This window comes from Excalfactoria chinensis, chromosome 1 (assembly GCF_039878825.1).
Source record: "Excalfactoria chinensis isolate bCotChi1 chromosome 1, bCotChi1.hap2, whole genome shotgun sequence".
Classification (NCBI taxonomy): Eukaryota; Metazoa; Chordata; class Aves; order Galliformes; family Phasianidae; genus Excalfactoria; species Excalfactoria chinensis.
The window spans coordinates 90,473,711-90,494,018 of NC_092825.1; the positions used below are offsets into that span (position 1 = coordinate 90,473,711).

General features: G+C 35.4%; 1 protein-coding gene across 1 annotated transcript in view; it reads left to right on the forward strand.

Annotated features, from left to right (window-relative positions):
• The window catches only part of GBE1 (1,4-alpha-glucan branching enzyme 1), a 143,298-nt gene that overhangs the window by 109,673 nt on the left and 13,317 nt on the right, over positions 1-20,308 (forward strand). Inside the window, exons 13-15 of the mRNA XM_072332994.1 lie at positions 438-622; positions 3,901-4,031; positions 19,093-19,210. Coding sequence (XP_072189095.1) covers positions 438-622; positions 3,901-4,031; positions 19,093-19,210 — 434 coding nt within the window. The remainder of the gene's footprint in view (positions 1-437; positions 623-3,900; positions 4,032-19,092; positions 19,211-20,308) is intronic.

Below are 20,308 nucleotides of genomic sequence, written 5' to 3' on the forward strand. Positions count from 1 at the left end.
TGCCTCTGTGCTTATGGAAACTGGCAGTGCTGATTTCTGATAAGTTCTCTAAGGTAATGAACTTACTATGGTGATGGTTTTATAGCAATTGTGAAGCTTGTATCCTGGCTGACTGAATTCCTGTTGCCCTTATTTTAAGGAATTGTGATGAGAAATTATTGTGATATGATAGCACAGAGGTTAAAATACATCCATCAATTCAGATTTCCCTTCAGGTTCATGGATATTTTGCTCTGCTAGTTTTATTGACCAAGCAAACCTATTACCAAGCATGAATGTTCTAAAAATGATTTTAATAATGGAAAGACCAATTAATGTACAAATAATTGTTCTTTGAAATTTAAAACTTGTAGAAGGAAAATACCTTTTAATGTATTTTATTTATATTATTATTTTTAGCACATGATTTCACAGCTCCTCAATGTTTTTAAATACAGGTAATGAATTTGGGCATCCAGAATGGCTTGACTTCCCCAGAAAAGGGAATAATGAGAGCTTTCACTATGCCAGAAGACAGTTCAATCTTACTGATGATCATCTTCTTCGCTATAAATTCCTAAATGAGTTTGATAGAGATATGAATAAATTGGAAGAAAAATTTGGCTGGCTTGCATCTCCTCCGGTAAGCTTTACATAGTAAATGATAAGTTTTTAGTCACCAGTTGCGTACATGTTCAGAATAACAACAATGCAAAATTTGCATGTAGAAATTTTAAACAGCACTTTATGATGTGTCGTGTAATGTCTCTCTATATATTTCAAGTTGTCAAAACTTGTCACTGAAATATCTTTCAGAGATAATGGAAATATGAAACAGTCTCCTTCTAGCTTCATAGAAGTATTATTTTTGCTATTTTATTTAAGTAACTGCAGATTGGATAAAGCAGACTATGAAATTGTATGTAATCCAATCCAGGAATTGCTTTGGGAAAGTGTGAATTGTTCTGACAAGTTACTCTTACATGTATAATTATTACTGAGGAAACACTTCTGATTAGCTGTAATGCAAGGTATAGTTTCCTAGTCTTCAACTTGTCACTTTTGCATTTGCCTTTTTTTTTTCCCCTAAATATTGCACTGTACTTATTAAAGCAACTGAATTATAATTTCTCAGTTTTTAAACTATTTCATACTAGTCCTGATCAACTTCAGATATATATATTTGTGCTTCTAGTAATTAATAGCTTTAGCAAATACAGCAAAGGTGTTTTATGAAGTTTATCAGAACTATTTGGGCACAATTAAAAAAATCAAAACAAAACAAAAAAACACCAAAAAGTGATGCTGATCCTCACCCCATGTAAATAGAAAAATGGATTTGACACAAGGAAAATGGGCTTCTTCGTCTATAATTTTACATATCCTTTTAAAAAGTAGGCTACAGTTCAGTGTTCATAAATTTTATATAATGTTATGTGGGCATAACAGTTACTGTTTACATTTAATGTTCATATCTATATTGCTTGAATCTTTTATTGTTTTATTTGAAATGAGGTATTGCAGAAGTTTTTTGTTATTGTTTTTCTTATTTTTGTTAATTCAATTAGAAAAAGACTGTGGCAGGCTGAGAGGCTGTGGGTTAAGACTGGGGATGAGACCAGTAGAGGACTGCAAGTGGTCAGGGTCTACTACAGGCCACTTGATCAGGAAGAATTTGTTGATGAGGCCTGACAGGGGATTCCAACCATCCAAATATCTGCTGGGAAAACAGTGCAGTTTGTTGCAAGCAATCCAACAGACTTCTGGAGTTATCTTTCTGGTTCAAGTATTGGACAGACCAACCAGAGGTGAAGTGCTGTGGACTTGGTGCAGAAGAGATTGTTAAAAATGATTGGTGGAATTCATGATCTTGAGGAACATGGGCCTGGCAAAGAGTGAAGTCAGGACCCTGAACTTCAGGAAAGCAAATTTCAGGCTGTATAAGGAATTGTTGAATGGGATGTCCTGGGAAGCTGTCCTTAGAATCAAAGGAGTGAAGCAAAGCTGGCTATTCTTTAAGAATACCTTACAGAGAGAGCAAGAGCCCTCCATCCCACAGAATAAGAAAGCAGGCAGAGGAGGCGGGAAACCAGCATGGCTTTGCAAGGATCTACTTGTCAAACTGAGGGAAAAGAATGGGATGTATCAGCAATGGAAACAAGGACATAAAACCTAGGAAGAATACAGGGATGCTGTCCAGACTTGCAGAGGTGGGATTAGGAAAGCCAAGTCACAGATGGAACTCAACTTGATGAGGGATGTTAAAAACAACAAGAAGGGTTTCTGTAGGTACACTGATCAGAAGAGACAGGGAGAGTGTAGTGTACTTCCTCTGATAAATGACAAAGGAGGACTAGCTACAACAGATATAGAGAAGGCTGAGGTACTCAGTGATATCTTTGTCTTGGTCTTCATGCTTAACCAGGATTCTTACATTTCTGAACCTCACATCCCTGAAACTCTTGGTGGGAAATGGGAGAGTTTCCTCCTACACAGTGTAAGGGCAGAGCAAGTCTGAGACCACCTCATGAGGTGGAATCTATATAAGTCTATGGGTCTGGATGACATGCATCCCAGAGTCCTAAGGGAGCTGGGTTGATGGGATTGCTTAGCTGCTCTTTATCATATTTGAAAATTTGTACCTGAGATCGTGGAACAGATCCTCCTTGAAGACATGTTAAAGCACATGGGTTGAGCAGGTAATCAAAGACAGCCAGCATAATTTCACTAAAAGAAGGTCATTCTTGATTAAATCACTGGCCTTGTATAGCGGGGTAACAGCATCTGTAGACAAAGGGAAGTCAACTGATGTCATCTACCTGGACCTCTACAAGGCCTTTGATTTGGTCCCCCATAACATCCTCATCTCTAAACTGGGGAGAGATGACATAGAGGATGGGATCAAGCGTGCTCTCAGCAAGTTTAGCAAGGACTTGAAGATGAGTGGTGCAGTTAATAGAACAGAAGGCAGGGATGCATCCAGAGAGATTTTGATTAACTTAAAAGATGGGCCCTTGTCAACCTAATGAGGATCGATCAGAAAAGTGAAGAGCAAAGTTCCGCACTTGTGTCGAAGTAATCTTAGGTATGTATACAGACTAACTCCTTGAGAACAGCCCTGCTGAGAAGGACTTAGGGGTACTGGTAGATGGAAGAACTTAACATGAAGTAGCAGTGTGCTGTTGCAGCCCAGAACACCAATGGTAACCTGGACTGCATCAGAAGAGGGGCAGCCAGAAAGACAAAAGAGGTTATTGTCCTTCTGTCTGCCCCTCTTCCTCCTCCACTCCACCCTCATGAAGCCCTACCTGGAACAGTGCATCTAGATCTTGGGTCTCCAGTATAGGAGGGATGTTGAGCTTTTGGAGAGGGTCCACAGGAGGGCCACAAAGATGAGCTGAGGGCTGGAGCACCTCTCCTGTGAAGACAGGCTGAAGGGTCTGGGATTGTTCAGTCTGGAGACGAGAAGGCTGTGAGATAACCACATTGCAGCCTTCCAGTATTTAAAGTGAGATTATAAACAGGAGGGAGGTCAACTTTTTACAATAGTAGGTAGTGATAGGACAGGGGGTAATGGTTTTAAACTAGAGGAAGGGAGATTTAGTAATCTAAATCAGGGAGAAGTTTTTCGCTGAGAAGGTGTTGAGGTGCTGGAACTGGCTGCCCAGAGAGACTGTGGATGCCCTATCCCTGGAGGTATTCCAGGCCAGGTTGGATGGGGCCCTGTTCAGCCTGATCTAGTGTTTGATCTAGTGGTTGGCAACTTTGCCAGTGGTATGGGTTTGAAGCTTAATGGTTGTTGAGGTCTCTTTCACTCCAAGTCATGCTATTATTCTGTTATTGATTCTATGAAGGAAAATATTTCTTAGCATTGGATTTACCTTTTTTTTTTTTTTTTTTTTTTTTTTTCCCCCTTCCTAGGCTTTTGTGACTGAAAAGCATGAATCCAACAAGGTCATTGCATATGAGAGAGCTGGTCTCCTTTTTATTTTCAATTTCCATCCATATGAAAGTTACGTGGGCTACAGAGTTGGTGTTGAAGTTCCAGGAAAATATCCTTTTCTTACTCTTTCATTTCTACAGAGAAACTCACTTGATTAGTGTGTGTGTCTGTATATATCTATGTGTGTGTGTTTTCTAATATTAATGCAAACTGTAACTAGAAGGTTAGACATCACATACTTCTCATCAGTACAGTTTTGCTTTAATTCTTAGTGCATAATGACTATTAGAAGCTTACCATCTTCATGAGATCACTTTGTAGAACACAAGCAAAAGTAGAGCTTTAAAGGTGCCATTTGAAAATTTCTTTGTGAATCTCCCCCCTGCATCCCAAAACAGTGCATAGAAAGCAAGGAACTCCTGCTTCTTAAGTTACAGAAGCTGACAACAGTAAGATGCACACACTTGCACAAGGAAATGCATTAATTTAAACCTCCAGGAAGATTGTGCAATTTCTGTTTTATAATTGGGTGGACTGAGAATGTGCTCTTAGCTCAGCTGAGAAACAGTAAATGATTAATCTTGGGTAATTGGCTGGTTTTGCTTGTGTCCAAATCCAGTTTTTCAAGTGCATTGACAAGCGAAGTCTAATGAATCTTGCCGTGTCAGTTTAAAGCACTGCAGCTCCTAACTTTGTTTTATTTTTTTTAATTAGCATTTTCAGCAAACTGTTGCAGTATTTGAGTTGTTTTCGTGCAGTGTAGCACCTTATTACTTAAGTACTGCTTGAATATACTGACAGGATCTCCAAAACATAGCAGGATTCTGGTTTAAAAACATCAGGTCAAATCCTTCTTCATTGCTGTTCTCTGCTGTCTGTATGATAATACGTGAGCTCCTAGTGGAGACAAATAAGTTAGTAATTTGGATTAGTAAAATCTTAATCTGATGCTGTGAGATATGCCAATACTTCACTGTCATAGGCATCAGATATCCACCTGTTTTGGTTGATGCTAACGTACTTCCTCTCTCTCATATGAAATGCTTTGAGTTTGCAGGTGGAAAAGGTGTAAAATCAATTTTATAGAGTATAACACGTAACAGTAGATTTAGCTTGACTTTCTTGCTGTGATATGTATACAGATGCTGTTAAACCCAAAACACATTTTGTTGTTCACTTTCTGTCTTTTTCTCAAACACAGTAGAGTTTCAGTTCTCAGAAATACTTGAGAAATATTTCAGGAAAACTCACTCTCAAGAGCTTCATATCATTTATTTTCTTTCTTCTATAACAAATGTGTTGATTAAGCCTGGGTGTAAGTACAGTTTCAAATGAGTCTGTTTCCTTAGCTTTGTTTTCTGTTCTGTACTAAGTGAATTAAATACCCAGACTTTATTTTTGCACATGTATTTAAATGCTCTATGTACAGTTTTTCAAAAATTTTACTCTGTATCACATACAACAAAGATGGCACTGAGCTGTACCCAGGCATTTTTGAAACTATTTGATCTTTCTTTATGCTTATGAAACTATTTTTATGATTAGTCTATTGACTAAATATTTTATATAAACAGTCTTCTGGGCTTTTTTTTACCAGTGCTCTAAATTTTTCAGCCATTTTGAAAGCATTTCATAAATCTATTTTACAGCACCAGAATCTCCTTTCTCCTCAGGCATTTGTTGTTTGTGTAGAATTCTGAATGTGTTGCTCCTGTTTCAGCTGAGACTGCTCTATAGTAGTTGTAGAGAAGCAAACTGGAAAATCTGGTCTTCACTGCTTTTCCTTTACAGATCACAAGGCCTGGCTGGATTTCAGTAAGTTGTTTTGAGACTAGTTCTCTCTGGTCTTTAAGCAACTTTCCGTACTGTTTCTTTGTGAGCAGCACAGTCAATGCAGATTGATTTTTAAATTTTTATTAAGCAAGTGCAAATTCACTGGGAAGTGTTTGTTTTTCACTTAGTGGTAGATAATCATATTTTTTCAGATGCTTTTAAAAAAAAAATTTAGTTCACTGGTAATCATATGAAAAACTTAGCAGCTCTAGTATGTATAAAACCAGCATGTTATAAAAAAAATAAAGGTGATTCATAGCAGAGGGTTGGAATTAGATGATCTTAATTAGTAATCCTTCCAACTCAAACCATTCTATGATTCTGTGATTCCATGATGTTTCATATTTGCAGTTTAAATTATATATTTATTTTAATATGTTAGTCTCAGTACACATTCTTGTCTTTTTAAGTGCATGCAATGTATAATTTTATTTACAAAATACGTTGCAGGTAGTTTAAAATCGTAGAATCACAAGGTTGGAAAGGACCTACAGGATCATCTAGTCCAGCCGTCCTCCCATTACTGTAGCTACAGCAGACCACTAAACCGTATCTCATAGCTCCTCATTCAGATGCCTCTTGAACACTGCCAGGGACGTGACTCCACGACCTCCCTGGGCAGGCCATTCCAGTGCCTGAGCACTCTCTGGGAGAGTATAAAAGGCATTTGTTAAGGCATAAAGATACATACTAAATTTTCCATTCAGTGAGCTAAAGTTTTTGTGGCTAATAGAACTGCCAGTTTAACACTGCATCTGCATTTATTAGAGCTGTTTTGTTGTACTAACCCCTACCACACTAATCAAATAGTGAAATTTTTAGTTCTGTGTCCTTGGTGTGCTGCATTAGCTGCTTTCTCTGGTAGAGCTGAGCATTCTCGGTGCAGTCATTCTACTACTTTTCTGTCAAGCATGCAAGTTTACCTGAGGGCTTTGTTTATTTGATTAAGAAAGTGCTGTCTTGTTTTTCTGTACTGTACTGGTTATAACTTTGAGTGGAACTAGTGAGCTTCTTGTAATTTAGTAGTCTTATTCAAGAATTCCAAATATTGATTCTTCCATTCAGTCAACTTCTCAACCGTCCTTTCCCTGGTAGTTTTATTTTACACCAGTTTAGCGTATGAGTAAGGTGAGCAAACTTTGGGAATTAGCTATTGCCAACTGAATCACAGCCTGATTAATGTTGTATTTTTACGTTTGAAAACAGGAACCTTCTTTTCAGTATCTAGCATTTTAAAGATATAAATCATTCCAAATAACACGTGCACTGTCTCTTGTTTCTATCTGTCTACAAGCTGTGTTTTGCAAAGCACCTGTTCCTAGCAAAGTCTGTGGGCAGTAAGTTGTTCATAAATAGCTTGAAAAACCTAAGGTTTTTGTTCCTGTTCTGTATACATAAAAAGCCAAGTAATTTTAAATCTAACAATCACAATCTGTATGTTCTTTTCATTGGTAAATAGATTTGAGAGCACTCCATTATCCCATTGCTATGTGTAAAAAGTTTGCTTTTCTACTGCTCCAAGGAAAGCCCTGGAGTTGTGGAAGTGCCATGACCAGGTAGTGCTTGATCAGCATATTAGGGAACTACTGAAATCTTAGTGATAGCTTATATATGGTATGTGTAGTTGATAACACTTCTCTGAATCTGAACTCCAGAGCAGAATCATGTTACGGAAGTTTCTTAAATATTTTCTGGTTAACCAAGCAGTGGTAATTGACTATATGCATAGTACTAATTGACAGCAAATTTGAGATATTAAAAATAATTTAAATGGCCTAATTTCTCTCAGATAAGAAGTCAATAAATGATATTTGTAATTCTTTTTGTACCAGCAAAAAATTTTGTACCATAAAATACTGTATTCATTTCATATCTCCTGACTAACTTGAACTATTTCTGTTATCTTTCTAAGTCTTGTAAAAGTGACCAGTGCAGAAGAGGAAAAGAATCATGTGATTTCTAGAACATGAACAAGGTTGAGGGTTGGGGGTTTTTTGATACTTCAGGAAGGATTTGCCTTTATTTTTAGAACTGAAAGTATGGGGCGGTTGTCAGCAACACAAGACCACAGAAAGTCTTCTCTGTACCCCAGTTAACCAGGAGACCTAAAAACTGCATCTTCGTTTCTTTTGAGCATGTTGCAAGTCCTTCTTGACGGAGTTTTCTAAACTAAAAGACAAGAGCTTATTGTTACTCCGTGCTGTTCTTATTTTAAGAAATGAGTGGATTTTTTACTTGGTACTCTGAAAGGCAATTTGCTGAATAAGCCTTAAGAGCCAAGTACTATAGTGCACTGATTAAATTCTTTTTAATAAAAGGTTTATCTGAATGACACTGAGAATTGTAAGAAATGTAGTGATGATCATTCCACTTGCCCCAACTTTTTTAATTCTGCTTCAGTCTGTTTAGTGGATTGGATTAATGAGGTCTGTGTACGTAACACTCGTCTTAAATTTGTCTCTATTAAGTGGATGGCCTTGACACATATCCAAATAAATGTATATATAACAACAGTGTTGCTATTTGTAGTTTGTCAGGTATATTGTTACTTACATTAAAGGATACATGGCTTCCTGACTCTCTGGCCAGTGATTTTGTAGGCATTTGGCTGTTCTTATCTCATTGAAGATATCATCCTTCTTTCAGCAATTCTTTGTAGGCTGTTGGCATAGCAAACTTCACTTGTACTTTTGTAAGAGAAGTAATAGTAGACATTACAGTCCTTCTGGCATTGCTTAGTTTGGACATTCTTTTTCTGAACAGGCAGCTTAATGAAGACTCACAGCTAGCTTGAAGTCAGTTTTTCTTTCCTTTTATACTGCTGTCTTCTGTTGATGTATTTCCCTTGAAAGTGAGTTACTCTGTTCTACATCTTGTATGCCTAAGATCACGTATCCTAGTGTGAGACATTCAAAGACTGAGACCTTAATAGTGGATGTAGACATTTAAGTCTGTGTTGTTGAGCAGTACTCATTCTCAACTAGCATATGTCTGTTTGTGACTTGACACTTTATGTTGTCATATAATACACCTTCTAAAATACAAGGAGAGAAAAAAAAATTGTGAAAAGAAATGGTTACCTCATTACAGATACTGCCATTTTTAATGTAAAATAATGTACCAAAGCATTGTGAAGCTAGAGAGAATGAATATCAAAAAGTCATACAGTTATTGTTGGCATGAATTTACAGTTCATATATTGAAAGTCAGAGTTACTGATATGAAAGTAGCTAGATGAAGCCTGAAATATCACAGATATTGTCACTGAAATGCTGCAGAAATATTCTTAAAAAAAGGTAATTCAGTCTCTCTGACATTTGCAACCTGCACCAAGAGCTACTAATGAGCAAATAAGGTCACTTGAATGAGTCACTGGAGTGCGATTGCTGAAGGCAAAGATGCTGCTTTGCAGGCTGCTTTGAAGTGCAGTTATGTAACTGTCCCTACCTATTAGAATTCAGTGTGTATACACCAAATGAAGACAAAGAACTTAATTTAGGATCAGCCAAATGCCAAATTCTATCAAGGTAGTTCATACGTTAAGGTTAATATCTGTGTATAAGAAATATAGCCTACTAATGCATCTTGAAAAAGTTTGATCTGAGTAGGAAAAAGCATGGGTTTATAGCACCGTGAATCTGTGTAACTATTAGGGCAGCATATGCTATTTCTTAATTTCTGTATTATTTTTTTTTTTATGTGAAGAAAACATTTCTGTGCTGATACTGGATTTTTACCTCATAAATTATGCTCTTTCAGAAGCCTCTTCATGAGAAACAAGCAGCTTGAGTTAACAAATTATTTCTGCCTAATTTGCTTCAGTTTGGAAATGGAAGAATAATCAACATCTAGATCATCTGTCTCTAGTTCTGATTGTAGATAGAATTTTGAATGGTAACAAAAAACCATTCATAAATTTCTTCTTTTTTTTTTCCTTTTTTTTTTTTTTTTTTTTTTTTTTCCTAATTTTGCCTAGACTCTTCTATGGTATAGTGATTAATTTGATTCAAAGGCTTGTGTGCAGTAAAACTTACCTCTGTTGAGCAGGATGATGGCTGAAAGGAGGCAGAAAAGGAAAAGGAAAGGAGCTTTGATTTCCATTAAAGTTAATAATAGTAATTTCAAATTAACTTTCCCACTTCTGTAGTAAAATCTATTCTAGTGTGTTACTGTCTCAACTATTAGAATGGCTTCTTTACTTCCTAATTGAAATCTGTTCAAATACATTTTAAACACTGTTTATTCTTGGTCCCATTTTTTATGAAGTAGAGAGATTCTTTCTGTTTAGATGATACTGCTGTCACTTTTTTGATCTACTCTTGTTAAAATTTTTCAACCGTTCCTTTGGAATCGGCTTTCTTGAACTTCATTGTCAAAACCGAGTCATACTTCTGACAGTTCACCAAATCCACAGAGCTATAAAGATTCACGGTCCTGAAAAATTAAATTGTGTGATGTTTATGCCAGTGTTTTTCAACTGTATACTTCCTCTCGTTTTGTACTATTCCCTACAGTTAAATAATTCTTATTCCTACTTTTGTAGCTTTTTGCATTTATGCCAACTGAATTTCTCTTCTTTCACCCTGGTCTGTCCTCAAATTTACTGCGGTCCTGTGGTGTAATTGAAGCAAATCTGTATTTCACCATCTCCAAAATAATACCAGATTCTTAACAAATGTATTACTAATTGTGAAGAAAATGTACAAATGAAAACATGTTTGTGAAGGTACTGCCAGAAACAACAAAATAAGAGTTAAAAGGATGATCAGTATTGATAATGGAGACTGTTGTTCCCAGCATCAGAACAAAGGAATCAGTTTTCTTATCAAGACAGGAGGGTAGATAAGTGTCACCGTCTCTGTTGTGGCACAGCTGACTTGTCAGACAACCCTGCATCCTAACAGCAGTGGGATGGCAACAAGATTTAACATATGCTATTCCTTTTCCCATTAGCACAGTAGGAAAGCAGACACATTGCAAGTAAACAAGGATAAGCAGACAGTGAACAGCAATCTTTTCTAACACTTACAGAGACTGCAGTGAGGAAAATTCCAAAGCAAAGAATAACAACTCAGAACAACTGTAATCTTCCAGAGAATGAAAGGATTTGTCTAGTAGCTGCATGCTCATTATGAATCAGGAAGAACCTAAGAGACATAATGAAGTGTTAGTAACTTACATTGCTTTAAGCATCGTACATTTGTAGTGTACACTTGGACAAGTGATTTGGCATAAGAGAGAGAAGAATTTGTGACAGAATGGATGTTTCTAAAAGCAACTTTCTTAAAGATTTCATAAATAATCTTTTTTCTTCCCATAAGATTTCATGCTGACTTTTACTAAATCTTCTGCAATGTCAGAGGTCTCATTAAAATTATGCTATATTTATTTTCCTTTTTTATTTTTTTTAACAAAGTTTGTTATCTTGCAACAAAAGTAAATTAGCATTTTATCTTCATGACTATCAGCTGATATGGATTTATATACATCCATATGTATGTTTGGTTGAAGCAAAAAGGTATAGTACTTGTCCCCTTCCCCTTTAGTGCTGCATCATTAGTTAACTTATAAAAGGCTTTGGCTATCCCGTAAATATTCTAAGTTGAAGATCATGGAGCCAAGACATTTAATTTGATCTGAAAACTCCTCTAAAAACTATAATATGCTCTTCCTCAAAGTTGACACCTTAGTCCTCTCCAAAATTTGAAGCATGTTTAGAGGAGGAAAACAGATACCCTTTGCCTTGAAATTAAGCTAATTACCTAATTTGTTATTGACATTCAAGAACAATTAAAAATAAAACAAACAAAAAGGGATCCTAACAAATATGGGTTTTTAACAGTTGTTCTGAAGGCTTCTCTTTTCTTCATCTTTCCTCCATACATGGTGCATTTAAAAAATGAGTTCTTGTTTTACTTAATGTGTCTTACCAGCATATAATTTTGTCCCTTTAACGTCCTTATTATTACCTGGGTATTCCTGATCTAATTTGAAAATCTGGTTTCTGCTTTTTAGGATTTGAGGTGATTAAAGCATTCATTGTTTAGTCATAATGATCTGTGAATGTATTTATTGGTTTTGCTGTGCATTTTTGTAATTCATAAGTTATGATTGTGGCCATAGCTCTTCTTTTACAAAATCAATTCAGTGTTACAATAATGATTTTCAGTTCTACTGGTGCTTTCCTTTCCTTTTCATTGTTTCTTATCTTCACTCTTTGACAGGGTATCTTCTTCAAGTGGTAACATTTTTGGCAATGAAAATTGTTGCCAGGACAGCTTATCTGTTTTTGCTTTTTGTAAGTATTTTCCTTTAGCCCTGGTTCATTACTGTTGACTTTGACTTCTCAAATCAGCTGATACGTTTGTATGTAATAGTCACGTATTACCTGCATTGTCATCCTTACAATTTCCACGTATCAGTGCTTTTTCCAACAGCTTTTCTGCATAATTTTGAAAACCAGAATGATATTCTCTTCCCAGATATCTTCTGCTCTTTAGTAGGGCATGGTTCCAGTAAATCCAGTCTAAAATCTGTGTTGTAGTAGCCTTGATGGAGATTACAACCATGGTACAACTTTATTACCTACAATTCTAATTGCAGGGATGTTGCTTTTCCAAACAGAAACTTTCCATGGTGCAGATAGGCAAGCAAGTGCTGAAACAGATTGCCCACAAGGCTGTGCAGGCTCAATCTTTAGAGTAACCTTTTTAATATCTTACTAGATAAAGCCCTGAGCAACTTGGTCTAACCCTGTAGCTGACTTCAAGAAGTTACTTCCAACCTACATATTTGATTATCCCAGTTTTCCTTTATTTTCCTTTAGACTGTCTTTTGATACAGTTTTCTACTCTTGTGAGTGTAAACTCCTGTGGTTAAGTGAGGGCATCTATCTCTTTTACCTAGATGAGGTTTTTTTGTTTGGTTGGTTGGTTGTTGTTGTTGTTTTCCTTCTGATTAACTTGCATCTATTTAGCAGTAGTTTTCCTAAATAGCAGCTTTGTGTTATTTCTGTCAGCAGAGCTCTTAAAGATGAGTAAACATAAGTAAATAATTGGAACCGACTTAAATTTGGGAAACACACTCTTGATAATGCCTGACCACTCTCAGAGATGATTTTAAATAGATTGAAGTAGTGGAATGGAACTGAAGCTGAAATTATAAACAGAAGGAAAATCAACTTTTCACAAGGGTAGATAGTGATAGGGCATAGGGGAATGGTTTCAAAATAAAGGAAGAAATGTTTTAAATTAGGTGTCAGGGGGATGTTTTTTCACAGAGAGGGTGGTGAGGTGCTGACACAGCCTGCCCAGAGAGGTTTAGGGTGCCGCATCCATGGAGGTGTTTAACACCTGGTTGGATGGGGCTCTGGGCAGCCTGATCTTGTGCTTTACAAGGGTTGGCAACCCTGCCCACAGCCAGGGGACTTGGAACTTACGGATCCTTGAGACCCCTTCCTATCCAGGCAAGTAAATGATTCTACGTGGAAAGGTCTTTGTGTTTATGGTAGATTTCTTGACTTTTCTGGACTCAGTTAATAAAAAAGCATATTGTTTTCATAAGGGTCCTGATGAATCTGGGATGTTTTCCTTCATTTAGAAGCTTCTGAGTCAAATTCTATATTTCATAACTTCAGTCTTGAATATTCAGAAGTCGTGGAAAAAATACTGAAGTATTTTCTTGTTAATTGTATTTCTTCTCTGGGGGAAAGTTTGTGTATGCTTTTAGTATTGTCTTACTAACTTAAGAATGTGTACTCAGCTTCAAATTTTGTTAAACTGATTTAAAAACAAACAAACAAATAAAATACATAAAAAACAGATCTACAGGTGGCATTCTTTGAACACCAAGATGGAGTAGAACTGTAAATTAAAGCACAGTAAGGGTTGACGGATGAGATTTATTCCAAAAGTGTACTTCCAAGTCCATCTGAAATGTTAAGGTTGATGCACCTTCTCATTTCCCTGTGTCTCACGATGATAGTGCGAATCTGTCCATGTACAATGAGTATGTATAAACATGCAGGAGATAAAGGAGATTTGTGGTAAACAAAAAAGTACTTCTAAAGCATTGCACTTCCGTTTTTTAATACAGGACCTCTCTAATCCCTTTTGTAAACAGTTTTAGTTTTGAAGAAAGAGATAGCAACTTACTGTAAGAACTGCCCTGAATTGAAGCCATTCTATTTTCATTTATCCATAGAATAATCCTGGGTTGCATCTTCAGGTTTAGTAAACAGGTACATACAGAACTACCTGTTCTCACAGTAAACACAGGGAGTGTTTCACTTCTACCTCTTGGGAGCTTTAAGTAGTAATTTGCATGATGTCTTAATATCTGAACCACTGGGTGTATCTAAAGAAGAGAAAAATGTATTGAAGTAAGGAAAAAAGTTATTTCAGATAATGGTACATTTAAGGACATATGACCTTCATGGTAGTGATTGGTATCTGTGAAGGCTTCAAATGAAATGTGAAATCTGTGAACTTCATATTTTGCCTCTTGTAGTTTTCAATTTTGAATAGAGTACTGAAAAAGCAGGATACGCTATTTTTTGTGTTTAATTTAAAATAGTGAAAGGGAATGTTGGTGCATTCATGGCAGATTTCTAATCCACACTTACAGTGGTTGACCCTTAGTCATTTCTATGCTGCTGACTTAGAGTGACTTTTTTTCTTTAATGAGCAAAGTTGGAAAGACTTGTATACTCAGCTTTTAAATGCTGAGTCATCCTACTACTTCACTAGATATTCAATCTGACCTCTAATCATCCTCTTATTACAATATTGAATTTAGTTCAAATGTAGGCTGCTTGTATGCTAGTTTCTAAAACAAGACAGAAGAGAAATGCTGGTACAACACTTGAATGTGACTTTTGATTCCTATTTCAGATGGGCAAAAATATTTTACCATAGTCTGAAGGTTAGATTGGTCGTAATATTTCCAACTTATTGAAGGTTTTATTTGGATTTCTTTTTTTTTTAATCTTATGCAATCACATTGTATATAGCTAATAAACTAATTGTACTAAAAAGCGGTTTAATGCTTTGCATTAGACAGAGTCAGCCTTGATTTCCATCTACTACACTTAAGGATGATTTTTACGGTGCTAAATGCATGTTCATTAAAAACTTCAGTACATCCAACTTGAGTAAGACCTAAATTCTCTGTCTTTTCAGTCAAAGTGCATTAGATAAACATGTACAGAAATTCTGTCAATTTGTTGCTGCCTAACAGGAGTACTACAGTATCCAGTACTTCTAGCCTTTCTGTAATATTAAAATTACAGTTCCTGGAAGTCTCAGCATTTTATTTCTGTGTTCTCCTTCCCACCACTACTTCTTAATGTTCTTGCACATGGCAACATCTGTAAACATGCAGCATTCACCAGCATTATTACCTAGGAAGATGTGTTAATTTAAAATTTTACCAGTTCGGTTTAAGTCCCTTCCAACCTCTATGATTCTGTGATTCTCTGTGAAATTTTTCTTTGGACATCCCAAATAGGAGAGTGTACCTTAGCTGTTTCTTTTGAGTAAATCTTCCAATATGTATGCATGTAATGAGAATGAGTAAATCTGATCTTGTAATAACATTACAATTTACAGATTAATTAAGTGTGCAGCCATGCCAGTGTTACTGTTGTCTCTATAACAGACTCAATTGATCACAGGACTGTTTAAAGGATCAAAGGCTTCTTCAAATGTTCCTGTGTCTGTTCTCCATAACCTTCTTTCTTTCTAAATTCATTTTCTGAAAGTTCCTATATACAACCATGAAGTAAGTGTTTCAAGTAGTTTTTGATCCTTTCTTATCTGTACTTATCTTTGTCCTACAGGGATTGTCAGAGCCATATCCTTTTCTTTTTGGCTAAGAAATGGTAGCAAAGGATAAAAATGAAATCTTGTCAAGATATTTTTTACATATTTTGAGAAGCATAACAAGACATCTGAAAAATATTTATGTGTACATTCAAGCTGTAGGTACTTGTCTGGAAAACATCACAGAAACAGAAGTGTGGGCACTTAAACATTTAATAGTATGATAACATCAAAATTATAACAGTGCCTGATCCTAATTTTAAAACACATAATGAAAGGTGGAGGCACAACTGTCAGGATGGCATAGTCTCTTCATATGTTTAATTATCCTTCCTATATTTCCAGTCTTAATCAGTCATAATCAGACTTTCTAACATGATGGGTCAAGTAATCTGTTGTGTAAGTTATCACTCTAATAAGACTGTTATGTATAATATGTAGGACCCAACTTTACTTAAACATCTATCATAGATGAAACACATTCAGTAAGTTTTACATCATTTTCCAGTAGAAATTCCTGTCTGCTCTTCTGCAAAGTTTCTAATTATGCAGAGCCATCAAACCCACAATTAATACTGGTATTCTTTTTTCAATACTAGAGGTTGAGGAATAAAATACAAATTATTTCATTTTATAGCATGCCTTTGCTTGGTGGTGCTTTATGTGTCATTAAGCATGCAAAAGATTAAATTAAAAATCTGTGTTAAAGTATGTATTTCAAAATATTAGAAAAGCATGGCAATTCGGTAATTAATGTGGTATATAATGACAGACTTTCCATTTCCAGCTTGATCTGTACAAGAGTTCATTGCTTTTACTGCTCTACTCCACTGTAGTAGTTAAGAAATATACATTCAGAGAATCAAACTGAACAGAAATTGGTGTTTTTTTGAATCGCGGTAGTATTTCCAGCATTCTGTCAGTGAAACAAGAGTATCCGCTGCAAAATACAATATTTATATTATGTGCTTAATTAAAATGCAAAACTGTTGTTTCATGTTTCTATGAAGGTAGCATTCTAAAACTTAAATGCTCATAAAATTCACAAATGAGAATGCAACTTCTTTATGAGGTTAAAGTTGGAAGGGAAATGGTCTTTTTTACCAAACTAAGTCTTTTTCCTTCTAATTTATGAAGATCTTAGAATGCTTCTGTCCCCATTTTTCAGGATCTGGTTAACAGTAGTTCTTCCAAATAAGCTGTGTTGCAAGGTGTGGAGAAGCAGTGATTGCTATAGAACACTGCTTGTCATACTTTGATAGTGTAGATTAAGGACACTGGATAATTTGTTTCTGATTAGTATAGCCATAACAATTGCATTTGCTGTAAATAGTTTTAAAGGAACCATTAGAGATGTCAGGCCTCTCAGCAAACTTGATAAATTATTAAATTTAATGTATAATATAGATCATAGTAGCAGTGAGTGAAGTGCTTGAGGGAGACATTCCCCTGCCATGTTCATAAAACATACAATGGAACAGTAGCAGCCCTTGTTGATACCAGCTTTGGAAAAGTTGGAACTTTAATTTGGAGATATGTTGTGCATGGCAAGAAATGGCTGACAATTTGGTCGTGTTTTTAAAATAAAGGGGAGGGAATATATAGTGAACACATAAGGCATTGAGAATTAAAGAAATAAAATTTTCCTAATATTTTCTTAATAGAGAAACAAGAAAAGCAACAAACAAGAATATTGCTGGACAGTGTAGCATTTTTCTCTTCATTACCTACCCTATAGAAATTAAAAGCTAGCACAGCAGCTAGGACATTGGTTTCTTTTGCTGCAAATACTTCTGGGGAAGACATTACATAACATTAGTCATTCAACAGCTAATTGACAGCTTTGGTTTTTCTCCCTCATCTGCATCTGTATTTCTTCTTTCCTACCTTCTGTCCCAAAACCTGTGCAATTTGCCGGTCTTCTAAACTAGCACAGAATAAATTTGTGTTTACTTTTAGTTTGTGTGCCTCCGGTGGCGCAGTGGTATAAGTTGCTGCTTGCAACTCCAGAGGCCTGGGGTTCGAATCCCCCCTGTGGCGTAAGTGGCAGAAATGCTGCTCTGTTACACAGAGCGCTCGAATCCCGGGAGTTGGACTCGATGATCTCTAAGGTCCCTTCCAACTCGCACGATACTGTGATACTGTGAAGACATCTTTTGTGTTATGTCAGGCTTCAAACGAGCAGTCTTTCTTGTTGTTGGGGTTTTAAACTGATAGGACTGTGGCAGTCAGGAATTTTTCTAAGTTCATCAGCAACTGTTACAAATAGAGAAATGTAAGAAAAACAATTCTGTAAATACCAAATCCCCAGATTTTAATCAGTCCTGTTTTCAAGAGTGAGCAAATACAGAAGTCCAAGAGCAGTTGAAGAACCCCTGAGTGCATAACATGTTGTTTCATTCTTCCCTAATCCTAACAAATACACACTCTGTCAGAATAAGCTTCTTTTGTGATTTTAAATTAAGAAGGCAGTTTGTGATTATAGAACATTCATTTATTTCTCTGTATGTGTTTGGGTTTTGTTTTGTTTTATTGTTTGTTTGTTTTCTTTTTGTGAGAGGGAGATAAGGGGTATAGACTGAGGCTTTCTGTTGTAACTTCAAGAGGTAAAAGGTTTTCTATTTATACCAGAACAAGAAATTAAAACCTATTGAAATTCAAGGGTTCTAAATAGCTTGTGTAATAAACATCTAAACCTGAAGTGATGCCAAAAAATAATAAAGTACTCCATTTGTTCTTGTCCCAAACAAGAACTGTACTTTAGAATAAGCATTAGCTCTTTATTTCCTCCCTCATTTTTTATTTTTATTTTTTTTAATTTTCTTCCTTCAGAATTATTTTATCACTTGTTTTTGGAGTTTACTTTTTTTTGTTTGTTTGTTTGTTTTAAATTTCTTATATGCATCCATACAGGTATTCCAACTCATTGCTAAAATGTGATGTAACATCCCCATTTTAGCAACTGCAGTCAGAATAATTCTTATCTTCTATTAAATATAACTTTTCTTTTGTTCTTCTATGAACTTTGAAAGGAATTATAAGGTTTTATTCCTATAAATATATATACTTTCTTTCTTTAACACTTGATCAGACTCTTTGGCAGTTAAACATTAGTTGTAATTTTGATGATTGTTCATAATTGTATTATTTCTTATAAATGCAGTTCACATCAAAGTCACTTACTTTGTTTACTGTTGTATCCTTAGTCTAGATCACTGCAAAAATTGCTGTGTATATCTACTGTAATACAGTAAACTTATAATTTATTGAAAATTGCAGAAAAGGTGGGAAGCTCCTTTATTTACTAGAGTCAACATGCCAAGAAGAGATACAGTTTTTATAGGTTGTGTATATTTTCTCACTCACAGGAATACATACTTATGTATATATATTTAAATTCCCTATATATTGAGTATGTTGGCATTAAATATGTTATAGCAGTTCTTTCAGAATTTCCGTTTTCATTTACTTTCCAGTTAACATAATTTTCACATAATACCTTAACAGTCTTTTTACGTATAAAATCCTTATGGATTCTGATGCTTCAGAATATGGAGGGCACCAAAGGTTGGACCACAATACAGAGTACTTCTCTGAAGAATATCCTCACAATTATCGACCTAATTCAGTTATGGTAAGAAAGATGTTCTATTTTTAATCTGAATAATTGAACAATTTTAAAAGTCTTCATACAAATATGAAGACTATTCTAGGAGTATTTCTGTTGTGGTTTTGTTTGTTTGGTTTTTTTACTGTCTGAAGTTAGCTTGTGTATAAATACATCAGAGGGAATGTTACTATTTTATGATGTCTAATTATATTAACTGATTTTCTTTTGACATTAACTTTTCATTTGCATGTCATCCTGCACTGTCTTGCCACATGATATGCATGAAAACCTTCTAATGTACTTTTGAATTGCCACTTTTAATGTAAAGCTTTGTTTTCATGAATGAAAAACTCCATCTTCATGCTTTATTTGTGAATAAAGCTATAGAAACTAATTCTTCATTGCTTTCTTAAAATCATTTGCTTAACTTCACAAAGCCAGCTGGCTTTATCCTCCTCAGATTACAGAAAAAACATAGAACAGACTTTCTCTGTTCACATCAAAAATGGTTGGTCCTAATTGTTACAAACAGTGAACAAAGACCTTCCCTCAAATCACTTCAGATCAACTTCTAATTACTTTTCTTGTATTGCTCTATGTACAATTTCTGTTAGCTGAGGTGGTGACTAATCAAAACCAAAATAGTGCCTATTGTCATTACTCTTGAAATCATAATCTCTTACCACAATTAATGTATAAATCTATCATTTCCCATTCTTTTTATATGTATACATATACATGTGTGCATATAATATATATGTGTGTGTATGTGTGTGTGTATTACACACATGTATGTATTTTCACAAGTTCAACAGATACTAAGACATTTTTATATCTAAACCATCTATGTGTGTGAAAAGGTGCATCTCTATACACAGGTATATCTGTATACAGAAACATTTAAAGTGTATTGTTTTTCAATGTAACAGACTACAGATATGGAGTATCTATTCCAGTATGTATATGACATTCTTCTTCTGTGACAGAATGAATAAATGATCTTCTACTTTCACATTTCTTGTGAGATCCAAATTCCTGTGAATTACCATGTGCTCTAATCTCTGTCTCTCATGCTTTCTCTTATACCTTCTTTTGTTATATTCAGAGTATTGACAATTCTTT